Source organism: Larus michahellis, chromosome 2 (assembly GCF_964199755.1).
Source record: "Larus michahellis chromosome 2, bLarMic1.1, whole genome shotgun sequence".
NCBI classification, from domain to species: domain Eukaryota; kingdom Metazoa; phylum Chordata; class Aves; order Charadriiformes; family Laridae; genus Larus; species Larus michahellis.
The window spans coordinates 89,439,773-89,466,731 of NC_133897.1; the positions used below are offsets into that span (position 1 = coordinate 89,439,773).

The 26,959-nt window shown below is 37.3% G+C and overlaps 1 protein-coding gene across 1 annotated transcript in view; it reads left to right on the forward strand.

Moving 5' to 3' along the window:
• DNAH5 (dynein axonemal heavy chain 5) overlaps window positions 1-26,959 on the forward strand; it is a 137,115-nt gene that overhangs the window by 18,819 nt on the left and 91,337 nt on the right. The window contains exons 8-24 of the mRNA XM_074576183.1: window positions 318-431; window positions 2,946-3,053; window positions 3,806-3,928; window positions 5,722-5,937; window positions 8,685-8,792; window positions 9,528-9,613; window positions 10,391-10,712; window positions 14,133-14,339; window positions 16,022-16,193; window positions 17,498-17,643; window positions 19,799-19,958; window positions 20,476-20,718; window positions 21,549-21,739; window positions 21,827-21,926; window positions 23,304-23,440; window positions 24,945-25,146; window positions 25,636-25,871. Coding sequence (XP_074432284.1) covers window positions 318-431; window positions 2,946-3,053; window positions 3,806-3,928; window positions 5,722-5,937; window positions 8,685-8,792; window positions 9,528-9,613; window positions 10,391-10,712; window positions 14,133-14,339; window positions 16,022-16,193; window positions 17,498-17,643; window positions 19,799-19,958; window positions 20,476-20,718; window positions 21,549-21,739; window positions 21,827-21,926; window positions 23,304-23,440; window positions 24,945-25,146; window positions 25,636-25,871 — 2,871 coding nt within the window. The remainder of the gene's footprint in view (window positions 1-317; window positions 432-2,945; window positions 3,054-3,805; window positions 3,929-5,721; window positions 5,938-8,684; window positions 8,793-9,527; window positions 9,614-10,390; window positions 10,713-14,132; window positions 14,340-16,021; window positions 16,194-17,497; window positions 17,644-19,798; window positions 19,959-20,475; window positions 20,719-21,548; window positions 21,740-21,826; window positions 21,927-23,303; window positions 23,441-24,944; window positions 25,147-25,635; window positions 25,872-26,959) is intronic.

Consider the following 26,959-nt stretch of genomic DNA (forward strand, 5'->3'; position numbering starts at 1 on the left):
TGGCTTATATATTCATCAGTCTATGAAGGAAAAATAGTTAACAGGTGATACCTATGTATTTCACGGCAGCTTGACTTGACACTACTACTGACATAACATGTTGAGCTGAGTGGTCTAAACTAACGAACTGTGTGTTCACAGTCAACTTATTGAAGCAAACCAAGGACCTGTTCCTCATCTTGGGTAAACAAGTGTAACTCTGAAGTAACAGATCTGTGCTTTCAAATGTGGTTAAAAAGGCTAGTGGCAAAACAGTGATCTCAAAACGGTTTTTCTGAAATGTGTGGTTTCACTTTTTTTCAACTTTCTATTCTTAGAACTGGCGAGTGTTGGATATTTGCATCACAGATGCAGCAAATGAAGCGAAAGATAACGTGAAGTATCTATATTATCTGGAAAAATGTTGTGACCCATTATACAACAGTAATCCTGTAAGTAAAACTTTTAAATTCTTAACAAATCTCTTGAGACAACCAAAATGAATGCAAATTGTAGGATCAGTTTGGAAATGACATAGATAGCATTTTAGGTATGTGTCTCCATTTTGAGACTTTGATCAGTTATGCTAAAAGTGGCCCAGTGAGAATTTCAGGCTACAAAATAAAGTACTTGTTATTTTCTTGCCATGGTATCTATGAATATTTTGGACTGATGATGAAACTGGACTCTGTGCTATGGGAGGAAGTGAAATCTTTGAGATTAAAAAATAAAAAGGGAAAAAGAAAAGAAAAATGAGGGGGGTGTGTGTGTGTGTGAAAGTGAACCTGGTGCTATGCTGAAGGCAAAGGCTGGGCTTTTGTCTTTCGTGTTGGTGGCCAGGTCATGCCTAGCCTAACATTTATAAAGCAACTTTCAGCTTCTTGGGTTAGGAAAACATAAATATGGTTATGTAAATATTAAAGTGTAAATATAAATCACCTTCTCATACCATAGTAACAAGATGACGCAAGCATAACAAGTAATAACAAGTAGTAAACAAAATCAGCCAACTTAAAGTATGGGAGAGGAGGAAGGATTCTCACTGTCCCATTATCTGCTAAAGTGGCAAATGGTTGCTTTCATTAAAACTGGGTTTGCAACCAGGTATGTGTCTTCCTAGTCACAGAAATACGATAAGTAGCTGTGAAGACTCAAAGCTTTGACTATCCTAGCTACCTTTCTTTCTCTCCATACTTTTCCCAAACTGAAATTGCTTCCAAACAGTGCTCTGGGCAACCGTGGTATGGCTCCGTTTGTTTGCATTTACTGGACGGTGTTAGAACAGTGTGTTCTTTCACTGTTTCCCAGTCTGGTATTTAAGTCTCTCTAATGAAAGGTTGGTACGATACCCATACAAAACAGAGCTAAAGTGAATATGCTTGCTATTAGCATTGTGCAGGGTGTGTTAAACTTGATCTGCTTTTTGCTCCCTGTAGTGGCTTTTACCAAGGAGGAAGCGATGCCAGCTTCAGAGACGTCTAGTTTTGAGAGGGTGTAGCACTTGGGGTGGAAGCCATTGAGGCATGGAGTGAGAACCTTTCCCTTACTACTGTTTACTGCAAAATGTCAAGAACCAGTTTGTCAACAGAGTAAAACTGTCATTGCTTTGGAAATTCAGATGTGAGGAGGAGCTGCCTGAAAAAATCTTTCAATCTGACCCCTTCATGGGCTGAAGACAGGACTGCTGGACTTTTGAAATGACACTTCTCCTCAAAGTATTTAGCAATAGGCATTTCTATTGTACATAACCTTACTGAAAATCATAGAGGGTATGAAGAATTAGAATGGGTGTGGTGCGTTAACCTTGGCTATGGGCTAAACCCCCACCCAAGCACTCCCTCTCCACCTCAACAGAATGAGGCATAGAATATAGATGACAGAATACAGAATATATGAAAAAGCTCGTGGATTTTTCAGACAAATACAGGGCCATCACCTACCTATTATCATCATGGGCAAGACAGACTTAACCTGGGGAAAAGTAACTTAATTTATTGCCTGTGAAAATAGATTTAGATAGTGAGAATCAAAGACAAAAATTAAAACGCATCTCCCCACCACCTCTCTTCTTCCCAGACTCGGCTTCACCCTTTCACTCCCGCCCTCGAAGTCTTCCTCCCTCTGAGCAGCGCAGGGAATGAAGGTCTGCCGTCAGCCCACGGCAGCTCCTCTCCGCCGCTCCCGCCCCCTCACACGTTTCCCTGCTCCAGCCCGGGCCCTTCCCAGGGGCTGCAGGGAAACCCCCGCCCCAGCGGGGTCTCTGCCGGGGCCGCGGGGGCATCTCCGCGGGGGCGCCCGGAGCCCCTCCTCCCCTCCTCCCGCTCTCCCCTCGGGGCTCGCAGGGCTGTTTCTCACCCGGTTTCCCTCAGCCCTGGCTGCCGGGCAGCGTTTTGCCCTTTCTGAGCCAGGCTTTCCCCGCGGCGCCCGCCCGTGGCTGAGGGGCTCAGCTGTGCCCTGCGCTGGGGCCGTTGGAGCCGGCTGGAACCGGCTGTGTCCGGCACGGGGCAGCCCCGGCCCGGCAACACAGGGGCCCGCCCTGCTGCTGGCACCGGGGCACCTGCACCCAAAGAGTGGGCTACAATATCACCTCCCAGGCACTTCATCTATTGTATATAATTTTTTATGACCTAAATGCCAGTACTATAGGAAAGTTGCTCTTTGTAGTTCCTTTATTCAAATGAGTGTCAGGAGGCTTAAATGCAATTTTTGGTCTCTCTTTATATGGAAGGTTACAATCACGTATCAGAATCCTTCCAGCCAAGACGCCCATGAAAATTTTTCCCCAAAATTGAATTGTAGAGCTCGGAGAGTGAAGTAGGACAGGCAGGTCCGCAGGAGAGGCCCAGGGAAACAGCGGCAGAAGCGTTAGGATGCCCGTAACGCTCCTGCGTTCTCTAATGAGGTGTCGAGCTCATGTATGGTAACAGAAGTGCTGAGCAGAATTCAGAGCCTGTGTTTCTTTCCAGGTGTCCATGGTGGATGCTATTCCAGGACTCATAAATGCAATTAAAATGATTCAGAGTATCTCTCAGTATTACAACACATCTGAAAAGATATCCTCCCTGTTTGTGAAGGTCGGTGCTACAGCGTGAAAGGAAATTTTCCCAGATTTTTTTGTGCACGCGTGTTATGTTTTTTCTTGAGTGAGATACAGGAAACACAAAGGGACCACGCAATTGAAGAGGCAGCATTTTGGTGAATTTAATGCTGCTTTTTTGAACATATAGAGAATTTGAAATAGCGATAAAACTACTTTGTAGTTAGAACTTATTTTACTCTCTGTAGCTGGAGTTGTGAGAATTTTCTCAGACTTCGTGAAGGAGAGGGAGGGATAATCTCAACCCTGAGATGAATAGATGAAGGAACTTTTTGTTACAAAGAGGTTTGCCTGTGGTGAACTGTTTTTTGTAGAACTGGTTATGTGCGCTTATATAGCCATTAAACCTCCTTATGGTTGCATAAAGAAGGAAATGGAGTTGGAAGGACAAACTATTCTTTAATGATCATAGTCTCATCAGCCCTTGATTTTACCTTTGCTTCAGAATTGCTGAAGTCTTATGATTTTGTAGTCCTCAATGTCATTTCAGGGTTGGTACAATATGTTTAGGTTTAGGGTGAGCATAGTTAATTGACAACATTTTGGTGGTGTAACGGTCTGGAGGCTGGATATTGCAAGGAGGACAGTTTGCCTATGTGGCTGGTGTGTGGAATTGCTATTTTGCAGGCTTTAGGTCGGTGGCGTCAGAGGTATGGGGAGAGACTAAAAGAAGGGCCAGATCTGCTTTGTCTTGACTTGTTTTTTTCACAAGATTAAAACTGGTTTTAGGTGACCAATCAGATGATCACAGCATGTAAATCTTACATTTCAAACAACAATACGGCCACCATCTGGAGTCAACCTCAGGAGAGAGTTCTGGAAAAGCTACAAGCAGCCATTAGACTTAAACAGGTAGGTGGGAAGAGCAGGTGGAAAACAGAATATAAGGTGAGATTTAAGACAACGTGATTAGGAAAACTTTATTTTGTATGAGGAAGCAATGTTATAATGAAGAAAAAATGAAACAACTGAAAAATACCCTTTGGAACTGGAGCCTTTATATTTGAGCTAACAGGGAATGCAGTTCAGTGTCTGCTGAACTTCTGGAATCAGCATTTAACTTAACTGTGCTTCTTATATGAGAATTACTTGGATTTTCATGCCTGAGTTTCTCTAGAAAGTTTCTCCTCGCGTGATGAGGAGGGATGTGTGGTAGAAATTAAAACAGACTGAGTTACTGAGCTGAATATATTCCAAAGATATGAGGACAAGCTATACCTTTAGAAAGGGTAATTTAGCAAACCGACAAGAATTCAGCTGTTCAGATTGTGTAGATTTGTTGGGAAGATAGCTTTTTTTTTTTTTGCATGCACTCCCATGACTGTTTTGGGATTTTTCCCCGCTTTGGTGCGTAGGATCATAGGATAATTCAGCATGGAAGGGTCCTCAGCAGGTGTCTAGTTCAATGTTCTGCTCAAAGCCAAAGCAGGTGCAGCTATGAGATCAAACTTGATTACAAAGTCCTGTCTTGAAGTTCTCCAAGGATGGAGAGACTGCATAGCCTTTCTGGGCAACCTCTTTCACTGTTGGACTGTCCTTAGGGTGAAAGATTTTCTCCTCACATCTAGTCTGAACATCTTCTGTTTCAATTCATGCGTATTGGCTCTTGGCCTCTGTCCATGTGTTATTGTGAAGAGCCTAGCTCTGTCTTTTTGATAACCTCCCTGTAGATATCAGGAGGTTCACGTTAGGTTTTCTCCATTACTACTTTTTGATTTCTTAATAGACTAGAACTTCATCCTTGACACCTTCTGAAGCAACACATCTTGCATAGTTCTAGCAGAAATCAGTGTAAATTTATATGATGTCTTACCATCAGCAATGAGCAGTGAATTTGTATATTTCTACAAAGATACAGCAAATTATCCAGTTGCTGTATTAAAATTTGTTGAAGGATTAGGTTTTTATTTGAGTCTTATTAGTTACAAAAGCTTTCAGCAAATCAATAGATTAAAATTTAAAATTTGAATCACTAACAACTTAGGAAATTATGGGCCCTTTGTATTACTGTCTCCAAATGGGGTTATTCGTACATATATGTGATAAAAAATAACGAAGATTGTTTTTTAGAGGGAGCTACTCTTGAAAGTAACCAAGCAAATCTGTTGACTGTAAATTGACTTTGGGAATAATTCAATTTAAACATGTTTGGAGTAAGGTTTGTGCTCAGGTAAGAAAGCAGAATGAAAACAGGAAGCTGCCATGGAGCAGAAGGGTTTTGTTCTGGAAAGTGATTTTGGAAAATTTGAAATATTATTACTCAATAAAACTGCTCAGCATACAACCATTATTTTCAATCTCTGAAAACTGAAATCTGGCTTGTCTTCTTGGAAATTCAGTAAACACATCAAGCCCTGCTATAAAATGGAGGGAACAGAATTTCATGCTAGCTAAGGATGGAATGTACAAATACATATATGTGCAGTTCATTCATTTGATGAAATGTGTGATCCTGTAATGGTATTGGTTTAGTTTTCAGAGACAAATTCTGTTACTGTCTTTATAGTGTTCATGATTGTTTATTGATGAAACTTCTTGATCTGAAGTTAGCATAATATCTGCCTGCATAAATTTTGTTCTAGCTGATGACAGTGCCTTTTATTCTATGCTTGACATTCTTCTTTTAAATTTTTCTTTGTTTTTAGGAATATCAAAATTGCTTTCACAAAGTAAAAGAGAAATTGGAACAAAATCCAGATGAAAGACAGTTTGATTTTAGCGAGATGTATATCTTTGGAAAATTTGAAACCTTTCATCGACGTCTCGTAAAGATAATAGACGTTTTCAATACTATGAAAACCTACTCGGTTCTACAGGAGTCTAACATAGAGGGACTGGAAGGAATGATCACAAAATATGAGGTACATGGTGAAGTTTAGATATCTGTTAGTCTGACTTGAACTTTAAACAAGAAATAATTATGCAAATGAGAAAAGTGTTTATCAAGAGAAAAATTAACTCTGTAAGTTGTGCCGAAATTACTGGGTAATAGTTAACAATGTAAATGTGATTGATGGAAAGGAAGCAGACAGATGAAAAGGGGCAGAGGGACATGCAGAAGAGATATGTTAAAACCAAAGTTGATTGAAAAAAGCAACAAAATGGGGGGACTTTGTAACAGGAGTGATTGGAGCTGTGGTTCGTGTTACGATCAGGAGAAAAAGTGAGAAGTGTAACATTTCTGTCTTCATAAATGTTTTGCCAGCTATGAAAGTGTACTGTGACCAAAATTGCAGACTGTCTTCATCTCTTGCCCATTGTTTTAGGGGTAGCTGATCAGCGCCTGCCACTGAGGCTGGCTCCATTGCCCTGGTGGTCAATGCCGCAGTCAGATTTTCCTTGCAGTTTGGAGTGGAACAAGCCCTAGTTCCATTTCTGTGCTGTACAAATACCAACAAAACATAAATTTAATTTCTTGAAATAAGTCATCTTTTAAAAAGAGAAAAAGACCTTGGACTCTCAGATTTACTTTGTTTCGTGAAGGAAATAGTGTGTTTAATTCCAGAAAAACAGATTATTAGGTTTCCTTAAAATCTGTACTCTAGATCTAGAGTACAGTCATCTGCTTTGTGTTTTATGGGTGAAGAAAGAGGTAGTTCTCAGATAGTTTTCTTTAGGGTGAGGGAGCAAGAGAAGTGATTTAGCTGGTTTGTTCTGGAAAGCTCTGGAAGTTTGGGCTTTTTCTTTTGTAATAGCATAATCCCTTTGCTTGTTAGTATTACTATTCAGGTTTCTTTCCTGGTCCTTTTATTTAGTAGGAGTGAGACGTGAACAACAAGGAGCTCTTCTAAGAATATAAACATGCCAGACCATGTTCTTTTCCTTCCGTCTTTCCAAGATTAACTTTCTTTTCTAGCAAGTAGAGTCTTCCCTGCTTTTACTAAGCATGAGTTAGCTTACCTTATTGTATATCTTTCTTGGTGCAGTAGCCTAGTTATGGCACTTGTAAATATTAAAATAAATCAGAAGTATTCAATGTGTGGAGTTTGTAGACTGCTTTTAGAGATCACATGTGATACAGTGGCAGTACAGGCAAATGTGGCATTCTAATTTGCTTTACCCTTTCCATTTTGTTATGGCCATGAGTGAATCGTTTTGCTTTAGTTAAGTAACTGTACGGTAAAATGTGAGCATTCCATAGTCCATCCTGCTTCGATTCACTCTCTGTTGCAGTCCAGGGTTTTGATTCCTTGACTACATCCTTCACAGTAGCCAATTTTTTCCTTCATTCTCTTCTATAGTCTTCTGAGGAGAAACCTGGGCACAACTGGAAGGATAGCTTGTTCCAAGACTATTCCACGTGGGCAGGATAGGCGTGGGCTGCTGTAAATGTTGCTCCCTTCACTGAGAGTTGCTCTCTAAAGCTGTGCCAGCAGGCTTCTCAGCAACTCAGGTTGCTGAGAGTTTTGAGGTCATACTATGAAGGTACTATTTTGGTAGGCTGGAACACAGACATCTTATTTGTTTGGGACATTTGTATTTGAAAAGCTGTCTGTGACCATTAGCCCAGGCTGTGATGCAGTCTGCAAACTCTGTACAGATATACTGCATTATCTGTTGCAGCACTAAAATCTTAAAGTAAGAGCTTTGTGTAAGACCTAGTTACTGTGAAGTCAATTTCATTGGGGGGCAGAGGGGTAAAGGGAAATTACACATGCTTAGGTAGAAAATACTACGTGGAAGGTTCTGGATAGTATCCATAAAGGGCAGAAAGTGATTGTACTTTTTTAACAGTGACAAAATCCAGGTATTGAAGTATTTGACATGAACCATAGCTATAGTTATGTGACTGATTATATGACTTGAAAAATTTTTACAATGGGAAGTTTTTATGTTGCTGTTCTCTATGCTTTACCAGTTAGTTGCTGTCTAGGATCTGCTTGTTTTCAGAGGAAAAGATGGACTTTTTATTTACAGCAAAGCAATAAAACTGAAGTTCAGTTGACTTATAATAAAACGATGGAAGTCTGCTGTGCTGAAAATACGTTGAGCTTCGTAGCTGTACTGTGGTAAACAACTAGGATGTTGAACAGTGGTTCATCATTAGAAATCCTTTAACTGTGTGTACAGCTCAAGGGAGATGCTGATTAAGATGTACTTTCGTTTGAGTGGACAGCTATGTAAGAGAAGCCAGGAATAATAAATCCTGGCTGGTGATGGGCTGCATCTTACTGTGGCTTTTGAATAGTGTGTTTTTCTCTGGAATCAGTGAATTTAAAGACATGGAAAATACTAATGTGGAAATATTTTTCTGTGTTCAACTTTGTTAACTTTTAAATAGAAATAATGAACCTCTGCATGAGAGCATATTTCATGGGTAACAAATGTCTTGGATTAAAAGGAGGAGTCTGAATTTTCTGTCAATTCTAATTGACTGAAACTAGAAGTAAATAATATAAATAAAATTCATATGGTCATTGCAGCAACTTGTTTCCTGCAAATATGTCATTTAAGTGGTTTGCTTATATTGCTTAGCAAATACTGCTAACTAATGGCAAAGGTAGAATGTGAATGTGCACAGCCCATGGTGCTAAATATTTTGGTACAGTAGGACTTTTGATAAGAAAAATTTTTGGTGATAATTTTCTTTTTCTGTGAAACTGTTTAGAACATTGTTGACATCATGAAGAAAAGGCATTACAATTTCTTGGATCAACGGAAGCCTGATTTTGACCAAGACTATGAAGAGTTTTGCAAAGAGATAAATGATCTTCATGTAGGTTTTATGATTCAAATAAGAATTTAATTTACTGATGAAGCCTCATGAAAACAACAATACCTCTGAGTTACCACCAAACAAGTTATGCAAATCTCGAAGTTTGTATTCTGAAATTGAAAAATTATTCTAATTTATCTCCACTTTAAAGCTTGCATTTATTATCTAACTTTCAGACCAATTTCATGGAATGGTCCAGGAAGGGCCTTGGGGACCTCCAACAAAAGTATTTTTTATTACTATACTTTATTTGGAAGTTATTCTAGCAAGAATAACACAGAAATGGATGATTTCATTGGGTGAGTGGGGGCATAGCACAAATAAGTCAGATAATTAACTTTCCTATATTCTGAAATCACAAATTGGTGGAAGGAAAGGGTATTTATAGAAGAAAAAAATAAAATAAATGCTTGGCTCACTTTGGCTGCCAAAGAGGTAAGCAAGCATTCTTTGAGGGCTCTCAGCATGGTGCAACACTTGAGGGTACAAAAGCTTTTGTTGGTTGTAGAGCTACAGAGGGAACTTGGAAAAGAAAATGCCTTGAAAGTTGATTGTATTGTGTTTAATTCTTGAGGGAAAGAAAAAAGATAAAATGGATACTTACTGAGGTTAGTTTCACATAAACAAATTATGTTCTGATATAGTGCATGATAAATCCTCTCAAGTAATACCTGGCATATTTGAGGTGTGTACCTTACGTAGTTCTCTGGTGTAGAATTATTTGCTTTCCTTTAGGATCAATTAATGATTTTCATGGACATCACCTTTGAAAATATTTCGAACACTGAAAGAGCACTGAATACGTTGAAGAAATTTGAAAGGTACTATGTCCTATCTGGATTCTAGAATTGGCTAGATGACTAGAATTCTGCCAGGAGATGGAAATAACACTGAGGATGGTGGGAAGGGGGTGAGCAGAGCAGGAGGCATTTCCTTAAATATAAACAAAAAACAACTCGACCTCCTCTCACTCAGCTCTGTTCAGGGATGTCTGCTCAGCAGTGTGGATGAATAAAACCCATATTTTTTGTTTTTCAAAATGCAAAATACAAGTGGACTTTGAACTTCATCTTTCAAAATTACCATAAATACAGGAATGCTTTATGGCTGTTAGCATATTTGCCTTATCTTTGTCCTTGAATAAGGACGTTAATTTGTTACCACAGTGCAGTTAGGAGAGAGTAAAATGCTTGTATTTGGAAACAGTGAAATTTTTCTTGATAAATTCACATTGTTGCAAAGCAGCTTCAGTCTTTATTGCATCAGTTTTAAAATATTCTGTTTAATGGAATAGACTGCTAGTGGTGGATTGGTTACAGTTTGCTGCACATAATTTTATCTCAGTGTTTGAAAACAGTGACAAAACAGAAAATGTGTAGGCTTACTTGGAAACTTTTATCATCTGGCCTAAATCGTGGTTGCTTGGAATCAGGTTGTGACAGCATTTTTTCAAGCTTTAGTGAAAACTCTACTGCTAAAGTAGTTATTTTCTAAAGAATGCAAGGGAATCTGGAATGACTGTATTTTCCAACAATGCATCATAAGAATTTCAGAAGTATTGAAGGAATTTTTAAAGTTATTATTATTTTTCTAACCAGATTACAAATCCCGAATCTTGGCATTGATGAAAAGTATCAGAAAATACTTCAAAACTACGGTCATGACATAGAAACAGTCTGTAAGATCTACACTAGGCAGAAGCATGATCCTCCACTGGCTCGTAATCTGCCTCCAATAGCTGGTAAGATCTTGTGGGCACGCCACCTATTCCATAGGATCCAGGAGCCTATGGAGTCTTTCCAGCGGCACCCGGCTGTTCTGCAAACACCAGATGGCAAGCGTGTAATCCGCAACTACAACAAAGTAGCAAAAGTTCTTATGGAGTTTGAGGTGATCTACCACAGGGGATGGCTTCAGCAGGTAAAAAAGCTGATTTTGATTAGGATATTTCTTTAAAAAAAACAACGTGGTGGGTTTTTGTTGTTGGTAGACTGCTAACATTTAGCCTTACAGACAAGATTGGATTCCTGTTGTTTCAGGCCTCAGTGAAACACTGGGTTACACCAGTGTGAAGGAATCTCTTGTTAATAGCAGTGGTCAGGTGTGCCAAGCCGTAGACTTAGGATGCCTCTTAAGTGAGGGGTGGAAGAGGAAAAGGTACTTTATAAGAAAGTGTTTCCATTAATAAAGAGTGCCTGTGGCTGAGTTTAGGAGCAATTGAAAGACCTTCATTATAACTAGGAAGTTATAATGAAAACTATTTACTATGGAAATGTATAATGAAGATCCGGTGGTAGCCTTAGTGGCCCCTCTTGTCTCTGCTGTATCCTACTGACTCTAGTGCAAGAAGACCATGTGTGGGGAGGAGAGTTTTATTAGCCGGTTATCTTAAGGTAAAAGCAGACACAGAGGTTTCCTCTGGTCTGGACATTATGGATTTGTTTTTTGAGTGACAATCCATGCATACACTCCAAGTGAATGTACACATAAGAAAGCCTCCAGTCTCAACAGATAGAGCACCCTGTAGAATTAATAGCATCCTCAGTGTATAAGTGTGTCTTGAGCCTGTTGTGGGTTAGCCCTGGTAGGCAGCTGAGCACCACACAGCCGCTTGGTCGCTTATATTAGAGGTTGTATAATATGCTGTATTCAGACTGCCTTGCTCTGGTGCTGGATATACATTACTGATGATTAATCTGGTGTTGACTGCCAGTTGGGAACCAAGGAACCTGAAGAGTATTACCTCAACTGTTCTTTCATTATAGATTATATTTCAGGTACATCAGATCTAAGTTTGGTACTATTGACCTCTGTATCCTCCCAGAATGTATTGACCTCTGGTCCTCTTCCCAGGCATTGGTGAAAATTGCCATTGTTGTACTTAAAAATGTATTAACTTCAAGTGCTTGCCCTGGTGACTTGAGAATCCTATCTTTGATTTCATGTACTCTTCACAGAGAGCTGGTATGGTATGTGTATTGTTCATGTTTTATGGAAGAGGAATTGTGATGCTTCAGGAAGCCTTTGGTATTTGTTTGGTATTTCTATCTTGGACTCAGTTTCTGTTTTGATGCCAGTACTGTGCTGGATACCTGCATGGTTCCAAATATACTGGTGATGGCTTTCACTGAATTGTGCCTGCTGCTCATATCGTGGCCTTTCCTGGGCACTTTTGAGATATATTCCCTGTTCCAGCTATGAAGACTAAGGAGGCTGTATGCTTCTTGTGGGACTACATCTGTCTCATTTGGCTAGATGATCTAGTGATCAGATTTTCTGACATGTATCATGCCTTGATGGAGCAGTCAAGTACATTCTCCGTTCATCTTTTACAAAATGACTGTAGCATTCAAGGCATTTCCCCTGAACTGGTGCCTGCCTTTGTGAAGTCCTAGTGACGCAATTCTGATCTGCGCTAAAAGCAAGCATCTGGTTTCTCCTACAGCAGAGTCAAATTCCACTTAGCAGCCACATAAACTTGCTGAGCCTGCTGCAACCTTACTAGGTGGGAACAAAGGGAGCTGGATTTGAACACAATTTCAAACTTTTGAAGCGAGCAGACGTGCCTTGAAAATGTATGAGAAGTATATCCACTTTAACATCAATGCACTTGTCTAACAGATACGGCAAAAAAATGTAACTACTGTTCAGCAATCTCTCTGTCTTGAGGCAACAGGAGTGCAGACTGATGTGGACATGAGTACTTTGGAACACAAGGTGGAGCTCCTGCTCTACTCCTGAACAAAAGAAAAACAATAGAGCAGGGCAAGTGTCCTGTGGGGTTGTAAATGCAACAGAAATAGGGCTGTAGCTCCTCCTACTATTTATTCTTCCATACAGTGGAAATAGTTATGATTAGTGGCACTTTCTGGTATTTGTGAACATTTTTTTCCCCTCTTTTGCCTGTTTGTTACTGGATGGTTACCACTTCCTTTATCCACTTCTTTTAATAGCATAAGATTTAAAGCCGTTATTTTTGTGCTATAGCAAATTATGTTCAACTTAGACATATTAAAATAATATAATACCGTGAAGTGTGAAAGTTGCTATAATTCTATGGCAGTGTAAGATTTGCATCTTCAATGTAGCCCTTATTTATGTCACAAATTTCTGTTACCTTAATAATGAAAATTGCATGAAAAAAAAAACATAAATGGGAGGGGAAGAGATTGATAATGTGAATAATGAGTCTCTGAAGTCCGAAGAAGAGTGCAGTAGATTTGCTGGTGAGCTTTGCAGAAAAAATTTCAGCTCCTATTTAAGGCAGCTCTGCTGAGTGGCTTTGGTGCTAGTGGATAGAGCATGACAACTTCACCGAGAAAAATTGGTTAGATGATTTATTGAAAAATGCTGTTTTAAAATGTCATGATAATACATGATACAGCTGAAGCAAGTAGTATAGGAAACTGTATTTTAGATGTGGAAAGGGGGTGCAAATTTTCAGCCTGTGTTCTATAAAAAAAGGAAAAAGTACACTGAAAGAAATCAATGAGTTGTGAAACTATTGTTTAAAAACAAGATCCATCTCAGTGTAATGTGATACATTAAATTTGAGAAGTGAATAAAGAACAATAAAATTATGTCAGCAACTGGAGACTAGGAACAGCAGCAAAATTTTTCACGTAGGAGAAATTTCCTTACCTAAGGCATGACTTCTTCCTGGTATCAGCCAAACTTATGAATACTCTCCCTTCTAATCACGTGGAGCACAAATAGAATTCTAATATTCAAATAAGGCAGTTAAACCAATAGTGTGAGTAGGCTTCCCTTTTAAGAATTAAAAAGGTCTATAATAAAGATTTTTTTTCTTTTTAAAAATTTGCCCAGAGGTTGGATATAATTGGGAGTTCCATTAAGATTGGAGTGTGGTATATCTGTTAGGTAGAAGAAAACAAGTGAAAGGGGAAATGAGGAAAAGTTTATTCAAAAGATATGTTTGAAGAAGTTATCCAAGAATAATTTAGTACATCAAGGAGGTTGTATGCAGCCTTATTGAAGAACGTGCAATAAGTTTTAAGGAAATGAGAGTTCAGATTTAAGAGGTTTGAAGTAAGAAAGTCTATGGCTCTGCTTTTGATGTTGGACTATGGAATGCAGCTTATAATACCCAAGAACCAGGAGAAGAATGTCTGTCAGATAAAGAACAGTTAATTTGATTATTAAGCATTTGGGCACATACAGATTGTGTTAATAATGTTTCATTGTTGATTCCTACCATATCAGTCTTTATTGTCAGCAATACCCGATTTTAGTATCTGCTGAAGTGCCATTTATGTCCAAACCAAAGTATTTCATTGTACTGGTTTCTCTGATCAGGAATGATGACTTTGTTTCCTGCAGATTGAATTAACTCAAAGAGGACTTCAGACATCTCTCTTGGTAAAAGCACCAGAAACAGGAGAATTATTTGTTAATTTTGACCCTCAAATATTAACTTTAATCAGAGAAACAGATTGCATGGCTCACATGTGCCTTGAAATCCCACCGTTTGCAAGTATTATTCAGCAGAAGAGAGACTGGTATAAGAAGATTGTCAACAATTTGCATGTGGGTTTATTTTATTTCTTTTATTTATGTGTAGTGTACATTTCGATATCTAGGTTCTATACATATGGAAGAAAAAAATGAAGATCAGCTATTACACAAATAGAAAACGTTGGCAAATATATTTTTTATCTTTATGACTGTCCTGAGGCACTTTTAAAAAGAATTTCTTGCCTTTGTATTTTCTGTGAAGTCACTTCAAAGATGCATGGGTTTAGGGAAGCTCTGCAGAGCTTGGGAAAGAGATGGCAATGGGGAGGAAAGGAGGGTTACAAGATGCCTTGCTCTGTTGCCTGCTTTCTAAATGATAAACAATTTGTCTCTCATCCAATAATGGAGTCAACATTGGATACACTTTGTTTTGAGAGGACAGCGGGGAGGGAGGAACAGATAGTATGCCTTTAAAAAGTGTAGAGCACCCAGCAAGTATCAGCGTAGTTCCTGCACCAGTGTTTTACACAGATGTCTGTGGAATAGTTTAAAATAAAGAAGCTAAAACTTCCCTTTCTTTCATCTTTTAAATCCTTTGGATCATTTTGTCTACCTATGAACTTAAAAGGTTCTCAGTGACTCAAGATGGGGGTTCAAAGATAGGGGTCCAGAAAACTACAGCTTCAAAGGGCTACTTGATCATGAAATGAGGGGAAAAAAGGTCATATTAAGTCATAAAGTTATTGCAAGGATTGTGTTTTGCAAAACATGGAACTAGATCAGCAGGTTAAAGATGCATTAGAAATCAAATATCATATTAAAGTTCTGGTAAGGCTGGTCTAATAACACTGCTGAAAAGTTCACTTAGATGCATTTTTTTCCTTGAGCTTTTTGCCTCCTGGACCATCCATTTAGAGCCTTAAATTTGCAAGCCTTTTTCTATCTATGTTGTGGTTTAACTCCGGTAGGCGGCTAAGCATCTCACAGCTGCTCACGTACTCCCCCCAGTGGGACGGGGGAGAGAATCCGAACGTTAAAAGTGTCAAAACCTGGGGGTTGAGATAAAGGCAATTTAATAGGGAAAGCAAAAACTGCATGCACAAGCAAAGCGGTATAAAGAATTAATTTACTTTATTGGCAGGCTGGTGTTTAGCCATCTCCAGGAAAGCAAGGCTACTTGGGAAGACAAACAGTGTAGCTCTGAATGTCCCCCTGCCTCCTTCTTCCCTCAGATTTTATTTTTGAGCATCATGCCATAGCTATGGAGTATCCCTTTGGTCAGTTGGGGTCAGCTGTCCTGGCTGTGTTTCCTCCCAGCTTCTTGTGTGTCCCCACCCTACTCGCTGATGGGGCAGTGTGAGAAGCAGAAAAGTCCTCAGTGCTGTATGAGCACTGTTCAGCAATAGCCAAAACATTGGTGTGTTTATGAACACTGTTTTGGTCACAAATCTAAAACATGGCACCATATAAGCCACTATGAAAAAAATTAACTCCATCCCAACCGAAACCAGTACAATCTATAAAGATGAATTTTCATGTGAACTAGTACTTGCATTATTATGAAGAGCAACAAATAGTGATCTTTGCCAAAAATAACGGAAACATTTCCCAAAGAATTTATTATTGTTTCTTAAGAATTTCAGTGATGAACATCTAGAGGAATTGTCTTAATTTAAGTTATGATAAATATGTGTATGTGAAGAGGTTCAAAGCAGTGTATATTAACTAATGTTTTAATTCTATGTTTATTTCAGATGATGTTGACAGAGTATAAAAGAATTAAACTGAAAATACAACACCCTATTGAACAACTGGTGGCTCCTCGGTTGGCAAACGTAGATGATACTATCCAGCCAGGTCTAATGTTACTGACCTGGACATCCTTGAATATTGAGAAATATATTAATACAGTTTTTTACAAGCTAGGTAAGTCGCTTGCCTCCTTCCATTAACGTCTGCTTGTTTTTTTCCTATACAAATGCAAGATATGTTATTAAACTTACTATCCTTAATTTGATTTGCACTTAATTGACTTAAACATGAAAGAAATCAGAATTTTCATCGGTCCTGTAGTTCATGAAACCTTTGCTTTATAACAACACCTTCTTTTTGTCTCACATATTCGTCAAATTTTTACTAATACAGATGGGATGGCAGTTAGAGTTGAACCAAGCATGAAGTAGGGTGCAAAATGTCCTGGGTATTCTGGATTCAAAAAATGATAGCTACTTTTCTAAAGAGCTTCTAGGTTTCGGACTTTTTCCTAATCTTTCCTTTTGTTTTTATAACGTACAAAACAAGTTCTCAGGGAAAGATATCTCAACTGAGTTGGCACTGTCACTGCTCAATACCTTTTCATATTAAACTTTTTTTTTGACATCAGTCTCTTTAAAATGAATGCACGCATCTTTAGATGGGCAGCAGCTTTAGAAAACAGATGAGCTTGTAGTCTTTTCAAAAGATTATCACAAGATTGCACTGAGATGCATATTGTTTATGAAGATAGCAAGTTCCTTTTGCTTCAGCTTAATTACTACATCAAACATAGATTTTGGTTTTTGAAATGATATAAGTTTTTTTAGTGGGAATTTTCTTTAGTGGAAGTAGCAAATTAAAATATGTTTTGGATGCTAACCTTACATTCCACCCAATTTAATTTTGAATAATACAAGTAGTTTAAGGCTGGAACAGGCACCTTGCTGCTATTTCAATTTCAGCATTGAAAGTAAATTGCTATTAAACTGTGAAAATTTTAGTGATTGTTTTCTGTTAACTGTTATTTGGCTTCTCACTTTTTTTTGAAGGATAGATATTTTATTTATAAAAAGTTTCTGTTGCTAGTAGGTGCTCCAAGTGATAACTAATTCAAGCTATAGGAGAAGGAGAAGTATTCCTGGACCTCAATTGAATTTTAATATCTTTGTGTTTGAAATACATATACTTTAAGATCATCTTATATATATTTATAGTTTTGCCCATTTTTCCTAATTTGCCTATTAGGAAATGTATACCATATGCTAGATGATCATATGTTATGCAAAGAATTAATTGTGATTTCAATGGTGAACCTTGCCATAAAAGTTTAGATGTTTGAAGTAGCTGGTTAATGTGTAGAATTCATATAAAATTGAGTATGATATTTTGTTGAGGTAAAAATTTAAGCAGGACTCTGCAAAGATTATTGTTTCAAACTTTTAAGCCCGTCTTGAATCTTCTTTTTGTTTCAAAAGCTGGGCTGGAGTTATTACTTGATCGAGTCAATGACTTGGTTGAATTTCGTATTGACGCTGTCCTTCAAGAAATGAGTAGAGTGCCACTCTGTGAATTGCCAGAAGATGAACCACTGAGCTGTGAGGAATTTCTCCAAAAGACTAAGGTTATTCAATGAAATTTTCATAAAGAAGAGTTAAATGACTAATTATTTTGCTCTTTTTTTTTTTTTTTTATGAGATAAAACCAGTGTAGAATTAATGAAGCATATGTGGGAAACTGAAGTAAGGAAATCCCCAGTTTCTTGTCTGGAACCTTAAAAAGGAACAAAAATACCAAATGCAAAGAGGTCTGAGCTGAGATGTTCTTTTCTGAGCTTATTAATGTCAAGCCAACTACTGTATGATATTTCTTTTATGCTTTGATAGCACTCAAATGTTTTTCCTCTGTGATAATATCTTTTTTATCATTGTTGCTTGTTAGTGCCTTTAAATAAGAGAATTGCCCATCTGATGCCTCTGAATAGCTCCATAACAAGTGCACTTGGTTGCCTGGGAGAGTAAATACTACGGAAATTATTATGTAGGATGTAATATTTTTCTTAATCTCAAACTCTCCTGAGGTGGTAATGGGACATGCAAAATATACGGTACCTGGGTGAAGGTATTCTGGAAAGAGCCCCTTCCTTCACCCCATCAAAATACTTTTATGTTGAAGAGGGTTAACTGTAAGCATGTAAGTTGTGAGTCAGTCAGAAAGCTGATTAAGCTAGTAATAAAATTGAACAACAGAATGATTTTTATGAGGCAATAGTGAGCTATTATGGCATTTTAGGATATAATGCCTAACTTGTGTTTTCTCCTGAAATAAACTTTGCTTTGGAAGAGATTGTAGATCATGTAGATAATCCCCATCCCTGGCCTCTTGTAGCAATAAATACTACAAATGAAAGGTTTGTTTCTCTTAGTGTACTTAACTTTTTGGCCTTTCCTCTTTTGTCCCTTGTAACAGCTCATCTTGTTGTTAAATACAAAGTAAAACTTCAATAATATTTTATGTAATTAATGGTATTTTGTAAGCCTCGCAATCCATAGGGTTTTTGTTGATCCTGCTGCTGCTTTCCTCATAGGGCTAATACTGAAACATATACTGACTAAAGTAAAAATATGTGAGAGTGAGCAGAAAAAACTTCTCAGCACTGTGTTATAATTAATTGATATTGCTTAATGTTGGTCTTCTGCAAGAAAGTTTGAACTGCTATGTAGCAATTACAACACCACAACAGCCAATCAATTTGAATTAGCAGATTAAGTGGTGTACTAACTCCGGTTATGGGTTTGATGAAAATGGTAACAGCATTTGTAAACTTATTGTCGTTTTTAATTAGAAGGGACTAGAAATAAGTTCTATCACCTAACAGGTGTCTTTAAGTTCCTAAAGAAATCACTGCAACAAAAACAGTTATACCATGGAAAAAAAACCAAAGTACTTTGTTTAGTAGTTCCTGTGATACTGCAAATCAGGTCTGGCTTCTCTCTCAACTAGACTGAATCATTAGGAAGATCAAAGATTGCGTCTTAAAATTTGGAAATGACTGAATCTTGCCAATGGCTGAATTTTTCCAATTATTGACTTTTAATTAAACAGAGGTAGCCACATTTGATTAAGCTTAAAGGAATAGGAGTTAAAAAAGAAGAAAAAAATAAAAGGCAATTATAGTTAAAAATTATAGTTGGCTAAAGCATACTTGATCAATTTTACCATAAGTATTAAAGAAGAAAACTGCGCAATACTTTAATATATTTCTGAATTTTATTAAATGTCATTCTTTGATTCCTTCTCCCCCCATTTGATAATTTTCTTGTTTATTCTAATCATAAATATAGCTTTTGATAGATTTTATTTCCTATCTAGCTATAAACGGGAAATGTGATTGGCTAATACTCCTTATGGCACAGCCAAATAATGTAAAATGGCAACGATTAAAAGAAAGGTTAGATCTTCCATGTCTACATTGGAAAGTTAAGAAAATTCAGAAACACTTGCTTTTGGGACCCCTTTAATGGAACTAGACTTTATAAACGTTGATTCATGATATTAACTATGGATGAGTCATGTGATTTAGGAAACATGCCACAGCAATTTTGAAAGATGTTTATGATGCCTTATTTGGCACAACAAAGAATCCAACACTAAGTAGTTTGGAACAAACCAATTTAAAAGTAATGCCATATGTTGATCCTGTTTTTCACAAATCTGAGGCCTTGACGTTTGTGTTTTTAAAGCCTAAGAACATAGGTTTGTTTTTGGTTTGATAACAGGAGCTCTGTATAAAAGGTTCTCGGACTTTACATTTAAAAAGCTCACTGGTGGAAGAAGCTGCTCATGAGCTGATTAACATGTTACTTGACACTGAGGTACAGGTCAGAAAAGAAGAGAAGTCAGTTGTACCCACTTGTGAAATAAAGGGAGAAAACACAGGTAAGAATGTTGTATTGTAGCTCTGTGCTTATGTTTCTTTTTCATGCTGATAGTATATGTTGGGGGATACTGTAGCTTAGTTGACTGAAGTATCAATCAGTATCTAATGTCTAAAAGCTTTTGTTTGAATTTGCCTGGTTAACAAATCGTGTAACAATCATCTATCATCTGCAAAATAGGTCAATATTACCAGTCTAACTTGCATGTTGAAATGTTAATGCCTGCTGCATGGAAGCAGCTACTTACAGGCCTTGGTTAGTTGCTGAATTTCCTAGAGAAAGAATGTACGATTCTATTAAGTAATATCTAAATTTTGGTGATAATCATGCCAGTTTGTACTAAGTACAGAAGGTGGATAGGCATAAAAGGACTGCTACATTGGGGTACAGATTACAAATGAGTATAATCTGCACTTCTGTAAAATTTAGCTGTGTTTCAGATACCTGTGCAGGTGTTGCTTTATTGTCTTTTCAAGTCCCTTAAGTCAATTTAACTAACTAGATTTATGATATTTTAGCAACAGAAGAGGAAAGAAGATCAAAAAGCTTGACTTTTTCCCACAATTCCAGTGAGATATGGGCTGGACTGTCTCCTTCAGCAAAGAGGAAGAGAAAGGATCTAGAAATGTTAGAGGAGGAAGCTAATGAACTGCTTTCATACTTCAATCAGTGTAATATTGACGCCCTTCTGAAAGTCACTCGAAAAACTCTGGAGACCATACGCAAGCGCATTCATGCATCTTCCATGATCAACTTCTTAGGTGGCCATATTGCAGTACTTTGCTTTCTTAGTCTCTAAAGTAAATATGTAAACTTAATATCACAGAACTATATAAAAAAGAGCCTCATATGCCTCATATATAAAAGAGGGGGGAAACAAAGGGAGTTTGAATGAGCTGTCTTGTTAAATGACAATTGATGACATGATATATTCCCAACGGATTTTTTATTTTTCGTCTGAGTGTAGGAGTGTGTCATTGTGACACTGTTTCACTTACGACTGACTATACTGTTCTGAAGCTGGATATTATATTTGGAGCTGGACTTGATAAGTGATTACCCGTTTGACCTTGGCTTTTACATAAAAATGTATGAAAAAAACCAATAGAGAAAGAGGTGCATTCTCTTTCTCTTACTAATTGCATTCAGATCTTTCTATAATTACAACAGAACACTTGAAGTGTTTTCTTGTTACATACTTCTAAGAAACAAAGGCATTTCTATTTGGTCTCTATAACATAAGGCATACAATATTATGAGATTCTAAGGAGTTTTTGTGCCCAAGTTAATATGCTGATTGGGAATACAAGCCGGCTAACAAATTTTTCTGCTAAACAGAGTTTAGCTGCACAGAACAAGTTGAAGAGGAGCTTCATGGAGAGAAATAGTATAGCACTTAGTCTTCACTTGTGCTACTATAGACTTTACCAATACATGTTGTAAATTACTCGTGAATCTTTTCTTCTTTAAGAAATTACAGTCAATGCTCAACACTAGGATATATATTGGTTTATATCATTACAATACCTAGTTTGATGTCTTGAAAAAAATGTGAACAACCTTTTTTTTTATTTTTATGTCTTTCATTTAGAAAATCACAATGCTTCTGAGCAGAAAAAAAGTGCTTATCCTGTAATTAGGACTAGTATTAACCTATCTATCCCTAATATCATCATGACGCCCTCTTTGGATGAGGTACAGCAGACGCTTAATAAAGCTGTAGATAGTATTTTGAAAGTAACGAAAGGAGTTGGACAGTGGAGTAAGGAGAGAATATCCAAGGTTTGTGTCCTTAACAGCCCTACTTAAAACAAAACTAATGTTTCAAAACTACTGCAAATAGAAAATGAAATTTTATTTCTTCCCCAGAAGAAAATGTTAGAGAAAAAGGTGGCTGTATTGCGGTGTGAGAGCAGAGACAGTGATTCTGATGATGCAATGAAAGAGACCGAAACGAAAACCATCCATGGTAATGATAAACTCTGACATCACTCAATTTGAATGTTAGGTAAATGTGATTTATGCAATATGCGTTAAAGGATATTAAATACACAGTGCATTGAAAGCAGTAGAATGAAGACTTCATAATCTGCCTCAAAGGAGAAATAGGATGTAATAACAATGCCAGAGCTTCTCTCTGTGATTAGACACCAGGCTTGCCTGAAGATCCTTGTCTTTGTGTGGATTTGAGTAAGGAGACTTTTTGTGCCTCTCAGAGCGTTGTACTGCTTTGGGTTCTACCTGCAGCATGTGAAAAGCTGTTAGGGTGCCAGCTTGGGCAGCGCAGTAGACATTGTGGATACGTTTGGAAAACAATTATAGCCACTATTGCTACACAAAAGATCTTTCACGATTTGCCAGTGTGGTTTCTAACTTGCCATGTTCAAATGGTGTCTTAAAACTTGTGCTTAAATTCTTTTAAGAAGGGTAAGTTGAACTTAAAGCCTGGTATTGAATAGAAATGTGTATATAAGTTGCAGTAGTGGTGGAGAGAGGATTGTGTAGAGGATTGAATAGACTAAAATTTCTAAGAAGATTTTAACTTAATCTGTTTTGTGATGAAACATGGAATTAAGTTATTGAAGGCATTAATTCAAGTAAGTTTAAGATGGTATCTTTGGTTGCTGAGTTTTTCTTGTCTGAAATGGTTTAGAATCAAGCCAAATTAATTGTTCTACTTTGTACTTCAGGTACTTCAAAAATATATTGAGTCTTTTTAGGTTAGCTCCCTCTTATACCCCTAAAAAGTAGGGAAGTAATACTTGAGTTGGTTAAGAAATGAAATTATTCTTTTAAAACAGAGTTTCTCTTGGCTAAGATGAAATAAGAAATGATGGTAAGTTCAATATTCTGGGTATTTCCTAGCTAATGGACCTTCCTTTTATCTTTTTATCCTTTTGAGGATCATCTTCTTGGATTTATTGTTAATTTGTATTTCAAATTGTCAGTTGTGGTCTACTCCACATTATTTCAGAAAATAAAAATATTTATGGGTTTTCTCAATGCTGATATATCAGTGAATCACTTAGGTGAAGTGTACAGGATAAACCTTGGGGAGGGGTGAGAGAAAAGGAAAGATTATATTTGAAAGATTGGAGTGGAATTTGTTCCAAATTTAACAGAGTACCTAGATGAAGCAAGTTTCAAAATGGAGAGGTTTATGAATTTGTGTCAATTATATTGCCCACCTAGACTTCTAGTTGACTTTTACATTAATAAGAATACTTAACTTTGAAATGCATGCTTATTGAAATATAGGTCATTAGTTTTTGTCTATAGGAATTTTCTTGGACTAAACAATATGTCTGTCCTAAAACTGCTTTTGTATTTCACTCTGCCTTTATAGATAGTGCGTCAGATGCAGAATCACTCAGTTTGTCTGATCCACTGCAAAGCCAGAACTACTTCAAGAGTGTTTCAGAGAACAAAGACATTATTAAATTAGTGTCTTTACTCAGCACTGCTATTAATTCTACAAAAAGGGTAAGACAATCGAGATGTTAATTTAATAATACTATCCAAGGGATATTAATGTATTACTTTTAATATCCTTGGGCAATAAGGGTAGGCATTTAAAGCAGTGATTAAACATATGAATGAAAAAGTGTAGCATGTTCGATGGAAAACATGTGGCTGCAAATTTGAAAATATGCTTTGAAAGTGTAACACAGGTTAAGTGTACTCTGCTCAAAAACTTATGAGGTTTTGAACATTACATAAAGTAAAACTGAGGTCTGATTAAAATCATATCTCCAAGTGGTAAAATGTCATAAAAACCCTGTAGGTACAGTTGAGTTCTGTGTACTTAACATAGAACTGGTAGTAATTGTGCATGTGTGTTAAATACAGTTTTATTCACATAGAAATTCTAATGAAGGCAGCATGACTTCTGTCCCATTTTGAAGAGTTTATGAAGGTCTTTGGAAGAAAACTGTCAGTTTGACATTTGTAAATCCTGCATAGGATTTGCTACTGGAGGTTAGGAGATAGCTTAAGGGATGTGCATGATTTCCTTGCTCTTTCCTTATTCTGTGCACTATCTAGTAAACTGTAGGTATTGAACTGATATTTCTTTGGGGAACTCTGCATCAGTTCTTCCTGGGGCCAGTCCGACCTTACAATGAAGCTTTGCCAGGTAGAAATTTTTGACTTAAAGCATTGTAACTTCAGTGCTACCAAAGCATAACTAGCACAATGACATACAGGCTTGTGCTGAAGGCTAAGGTGCAGTTGATAATGGTGGATAGTTATCTTGTTATTTTGGTGCTCAATATTTTGTAATTAGGAACTTTTTATCACTTAGCCAGGTTTAAATGCCTGAAAGCACTATGTTTATCATAAGTCGTGATGTGGATTATCTTTTGTAGCAGTCACCTCTTATTTACTTTTTTAATTAGCTGAAGTGATGATGATTTAACTTTGACATTTTCCTGAACTCCTGAGAACCAGAAAAATAATTCTGTTGCACACTCCGTAAATGATATTCAAATGAAAGATACCTGAATTGAGTGTAGAATTTAATGTTAACACCACCAATGTCATACATATAAAAAAAGTTGTCTCGTAACTTCATTATCCAAGGATGAATTGAGTTACTGCTGTTCTTGTTATGTTGGGCCCTAGAGCTCAGGTTTCATTTGCTACTCTGATAAGTGGTAGGGAAGGACAAGTATCCGTGTCTTAAAGGAGTATTTTACTTCCTACTGCTTCCTAGGATTTTATTGACTGAAGAATAACTTCATTGGAAAATAATGTTACTTATGTGACCAATTGAATGTGATTTGCATATAGTTCCTGACAAGGCTTGTGATTGTTAATGGAACTTGCTTTAGCACAACTTTGCCGGCAGCCTTCTGTTTAGTGAGGTGATGCAGCCTGCTCCACTGTGGAGTTCTTAATGTATTCTAATGAGCAGATGCTAAGATATTATCTGTATGCTATACATATAATGCTGAGAATCTTTCTTTGAACTTCTAATGTGTTTCAGGAAGTTCTTACAGCTTTGGAGAGTTTTTGTTGTTACCACCATATATGGCAGAAGGACAAGGAGGAAACCATTAATAAATTAATGATGGGAAACCCATTAGTCTCTGAATTTGAATGTGAAATTCTGCATTTCCAAGACTTGGAGCTGAAAATCAATTCTGAGCCTGAATACATCTGCGTAGGAGCTATTGCACTGTACACTGGTAGAGTTCAGCTTTCCACTTCTCTCTAGACATATACTTTCTGACTCCTGTAGGAAGGAGAGATGGTGCTTGGTTTTGGATGGGTGAACTTGGTGAAAGATGGAAAGGAGAAAGAGAGAGAATGGCTGTTTGCTGTTTTGACGGTAAATGCACGCAAACAAAACACTAATGCCTCATTTATTAGTGATGTGTAGGACAGAAATATGTATAATGATACGTGAACAAGATGAGAAGTGTGGCATCCAGCCTCATCTTTCCTACTGGAAATATGATATATTCTGAGATTAGCAGGAAAAGAATCCTGAATTGCAAGCAATCCTATAAATTACTCAAAGGTGTCAATGTGATTTCATCTTCTCTGTATGTGGTTGGTTAGACTGAAAAACCAGAATTGCAAGTGAAGAGAACACATATTGAAAAAAGATTAGAAGTACATCTTAAAAAATATCTACAATATCTAAATATCTATTCATTGTTCAATATTTTTAGCTGATCTGAAGCTAGCACTGAGAGCAGAAATCAAAGCCTGGATGACTTTGCTGGGGTGTCATTGTAATAAGAAGTACCGAACAGAGATGGAAGCAATTTTCACTTTTATAGAGGAAACCGGCAAGAAGTTAAATCGCCGCATCAAGGATCTGGATGATATAAGAACAGCCATGTCAGCTTTAAAAGAGATCAGAGAACTACAGATCTCCATAGACTCTCAAATTGGGCCCATTGAGGTAGTTAATAGGAATGTTGCATGTATGGGTACTGTTTCAACAGAGCAATTATTTTCTGGGTTAAAACTTAACAGTATGATTTGAAAGCGTATGATTTCATACGTGTTAAATGTTGAGTGGCAGACTTGTGTTCCTGTAAATCTTCTTGCATGTAACTCTGATTTAGACAAATGTAAACTTGGTAAGGCAAGAGGTGGTTTGGTGACTACTGCAGAAATGGAGTGATTTAGGTAAGAGGAAGATGAGGATAGAGATACTTAATGCAAGAAAGCGTTTGGTACTTTGGAAAAAGTCTGTGTATCAAAAGCATTGCTTTTCCTTTTTTTTTTTTTTTTTAGCTTAGCCTACAGAAGAGGAGAAAGGAGAAAGTTAACGTTAGACAGATTGTATGAGAATGCGTGAGAGTGATTGCTTTATCAGTTATATTGTGGGTTGAAATAAACTTAAACAATTGACTTCCTTAAAGAAGTTCACTTACTAGAATATATTTATTGAACATCTGACAATGTAGGGGCTTCTGGCCAAATGGCAGAATTAAAAACAGATAGTAACTGTTACTCCACATTCCTGACTACAGTGTGGAATTAAGAATAGTATGGTTTGGCAAAATGCACCATTGACTAGACATTCAGTGGAATTTTTTTTTCCTAAGGCATGTTCATGCTTCCAGATTGCCCATAATTTTATTGTCAGGGTTGTGTCTTTATTGTTTGAAATTAAAGTAACTTAACACAGAATTCTTATCTACCAAACATTGACAAATCTAATTTTGTGTTTTGGAGGTGCAAAACCTGTATTTGCTGTCAGGCAGATGTTTTGCACCTGTGTTTTCTCTCTCTGTTTTCTCTGTTCTTACCTCTGAGCTGGGGTAAAGTATGGAATACAGTATGTGCTTGCAGTATGTGCAAATAATGGAAATAAGCATGGACCCCTTCCATATTTCACAGAATACAGCTAAGAAGGAGTTTATCTCTCAGCCTTAGAAGCCTTAGAAGTTGTGAGGGTCTCCCTAGGTGTGTGAAGGAGCAAAAATAGGACAAGTAGTTTATGGTGAAAAGCAAGGTATATCTGCAGCTGTGAAATTGTCA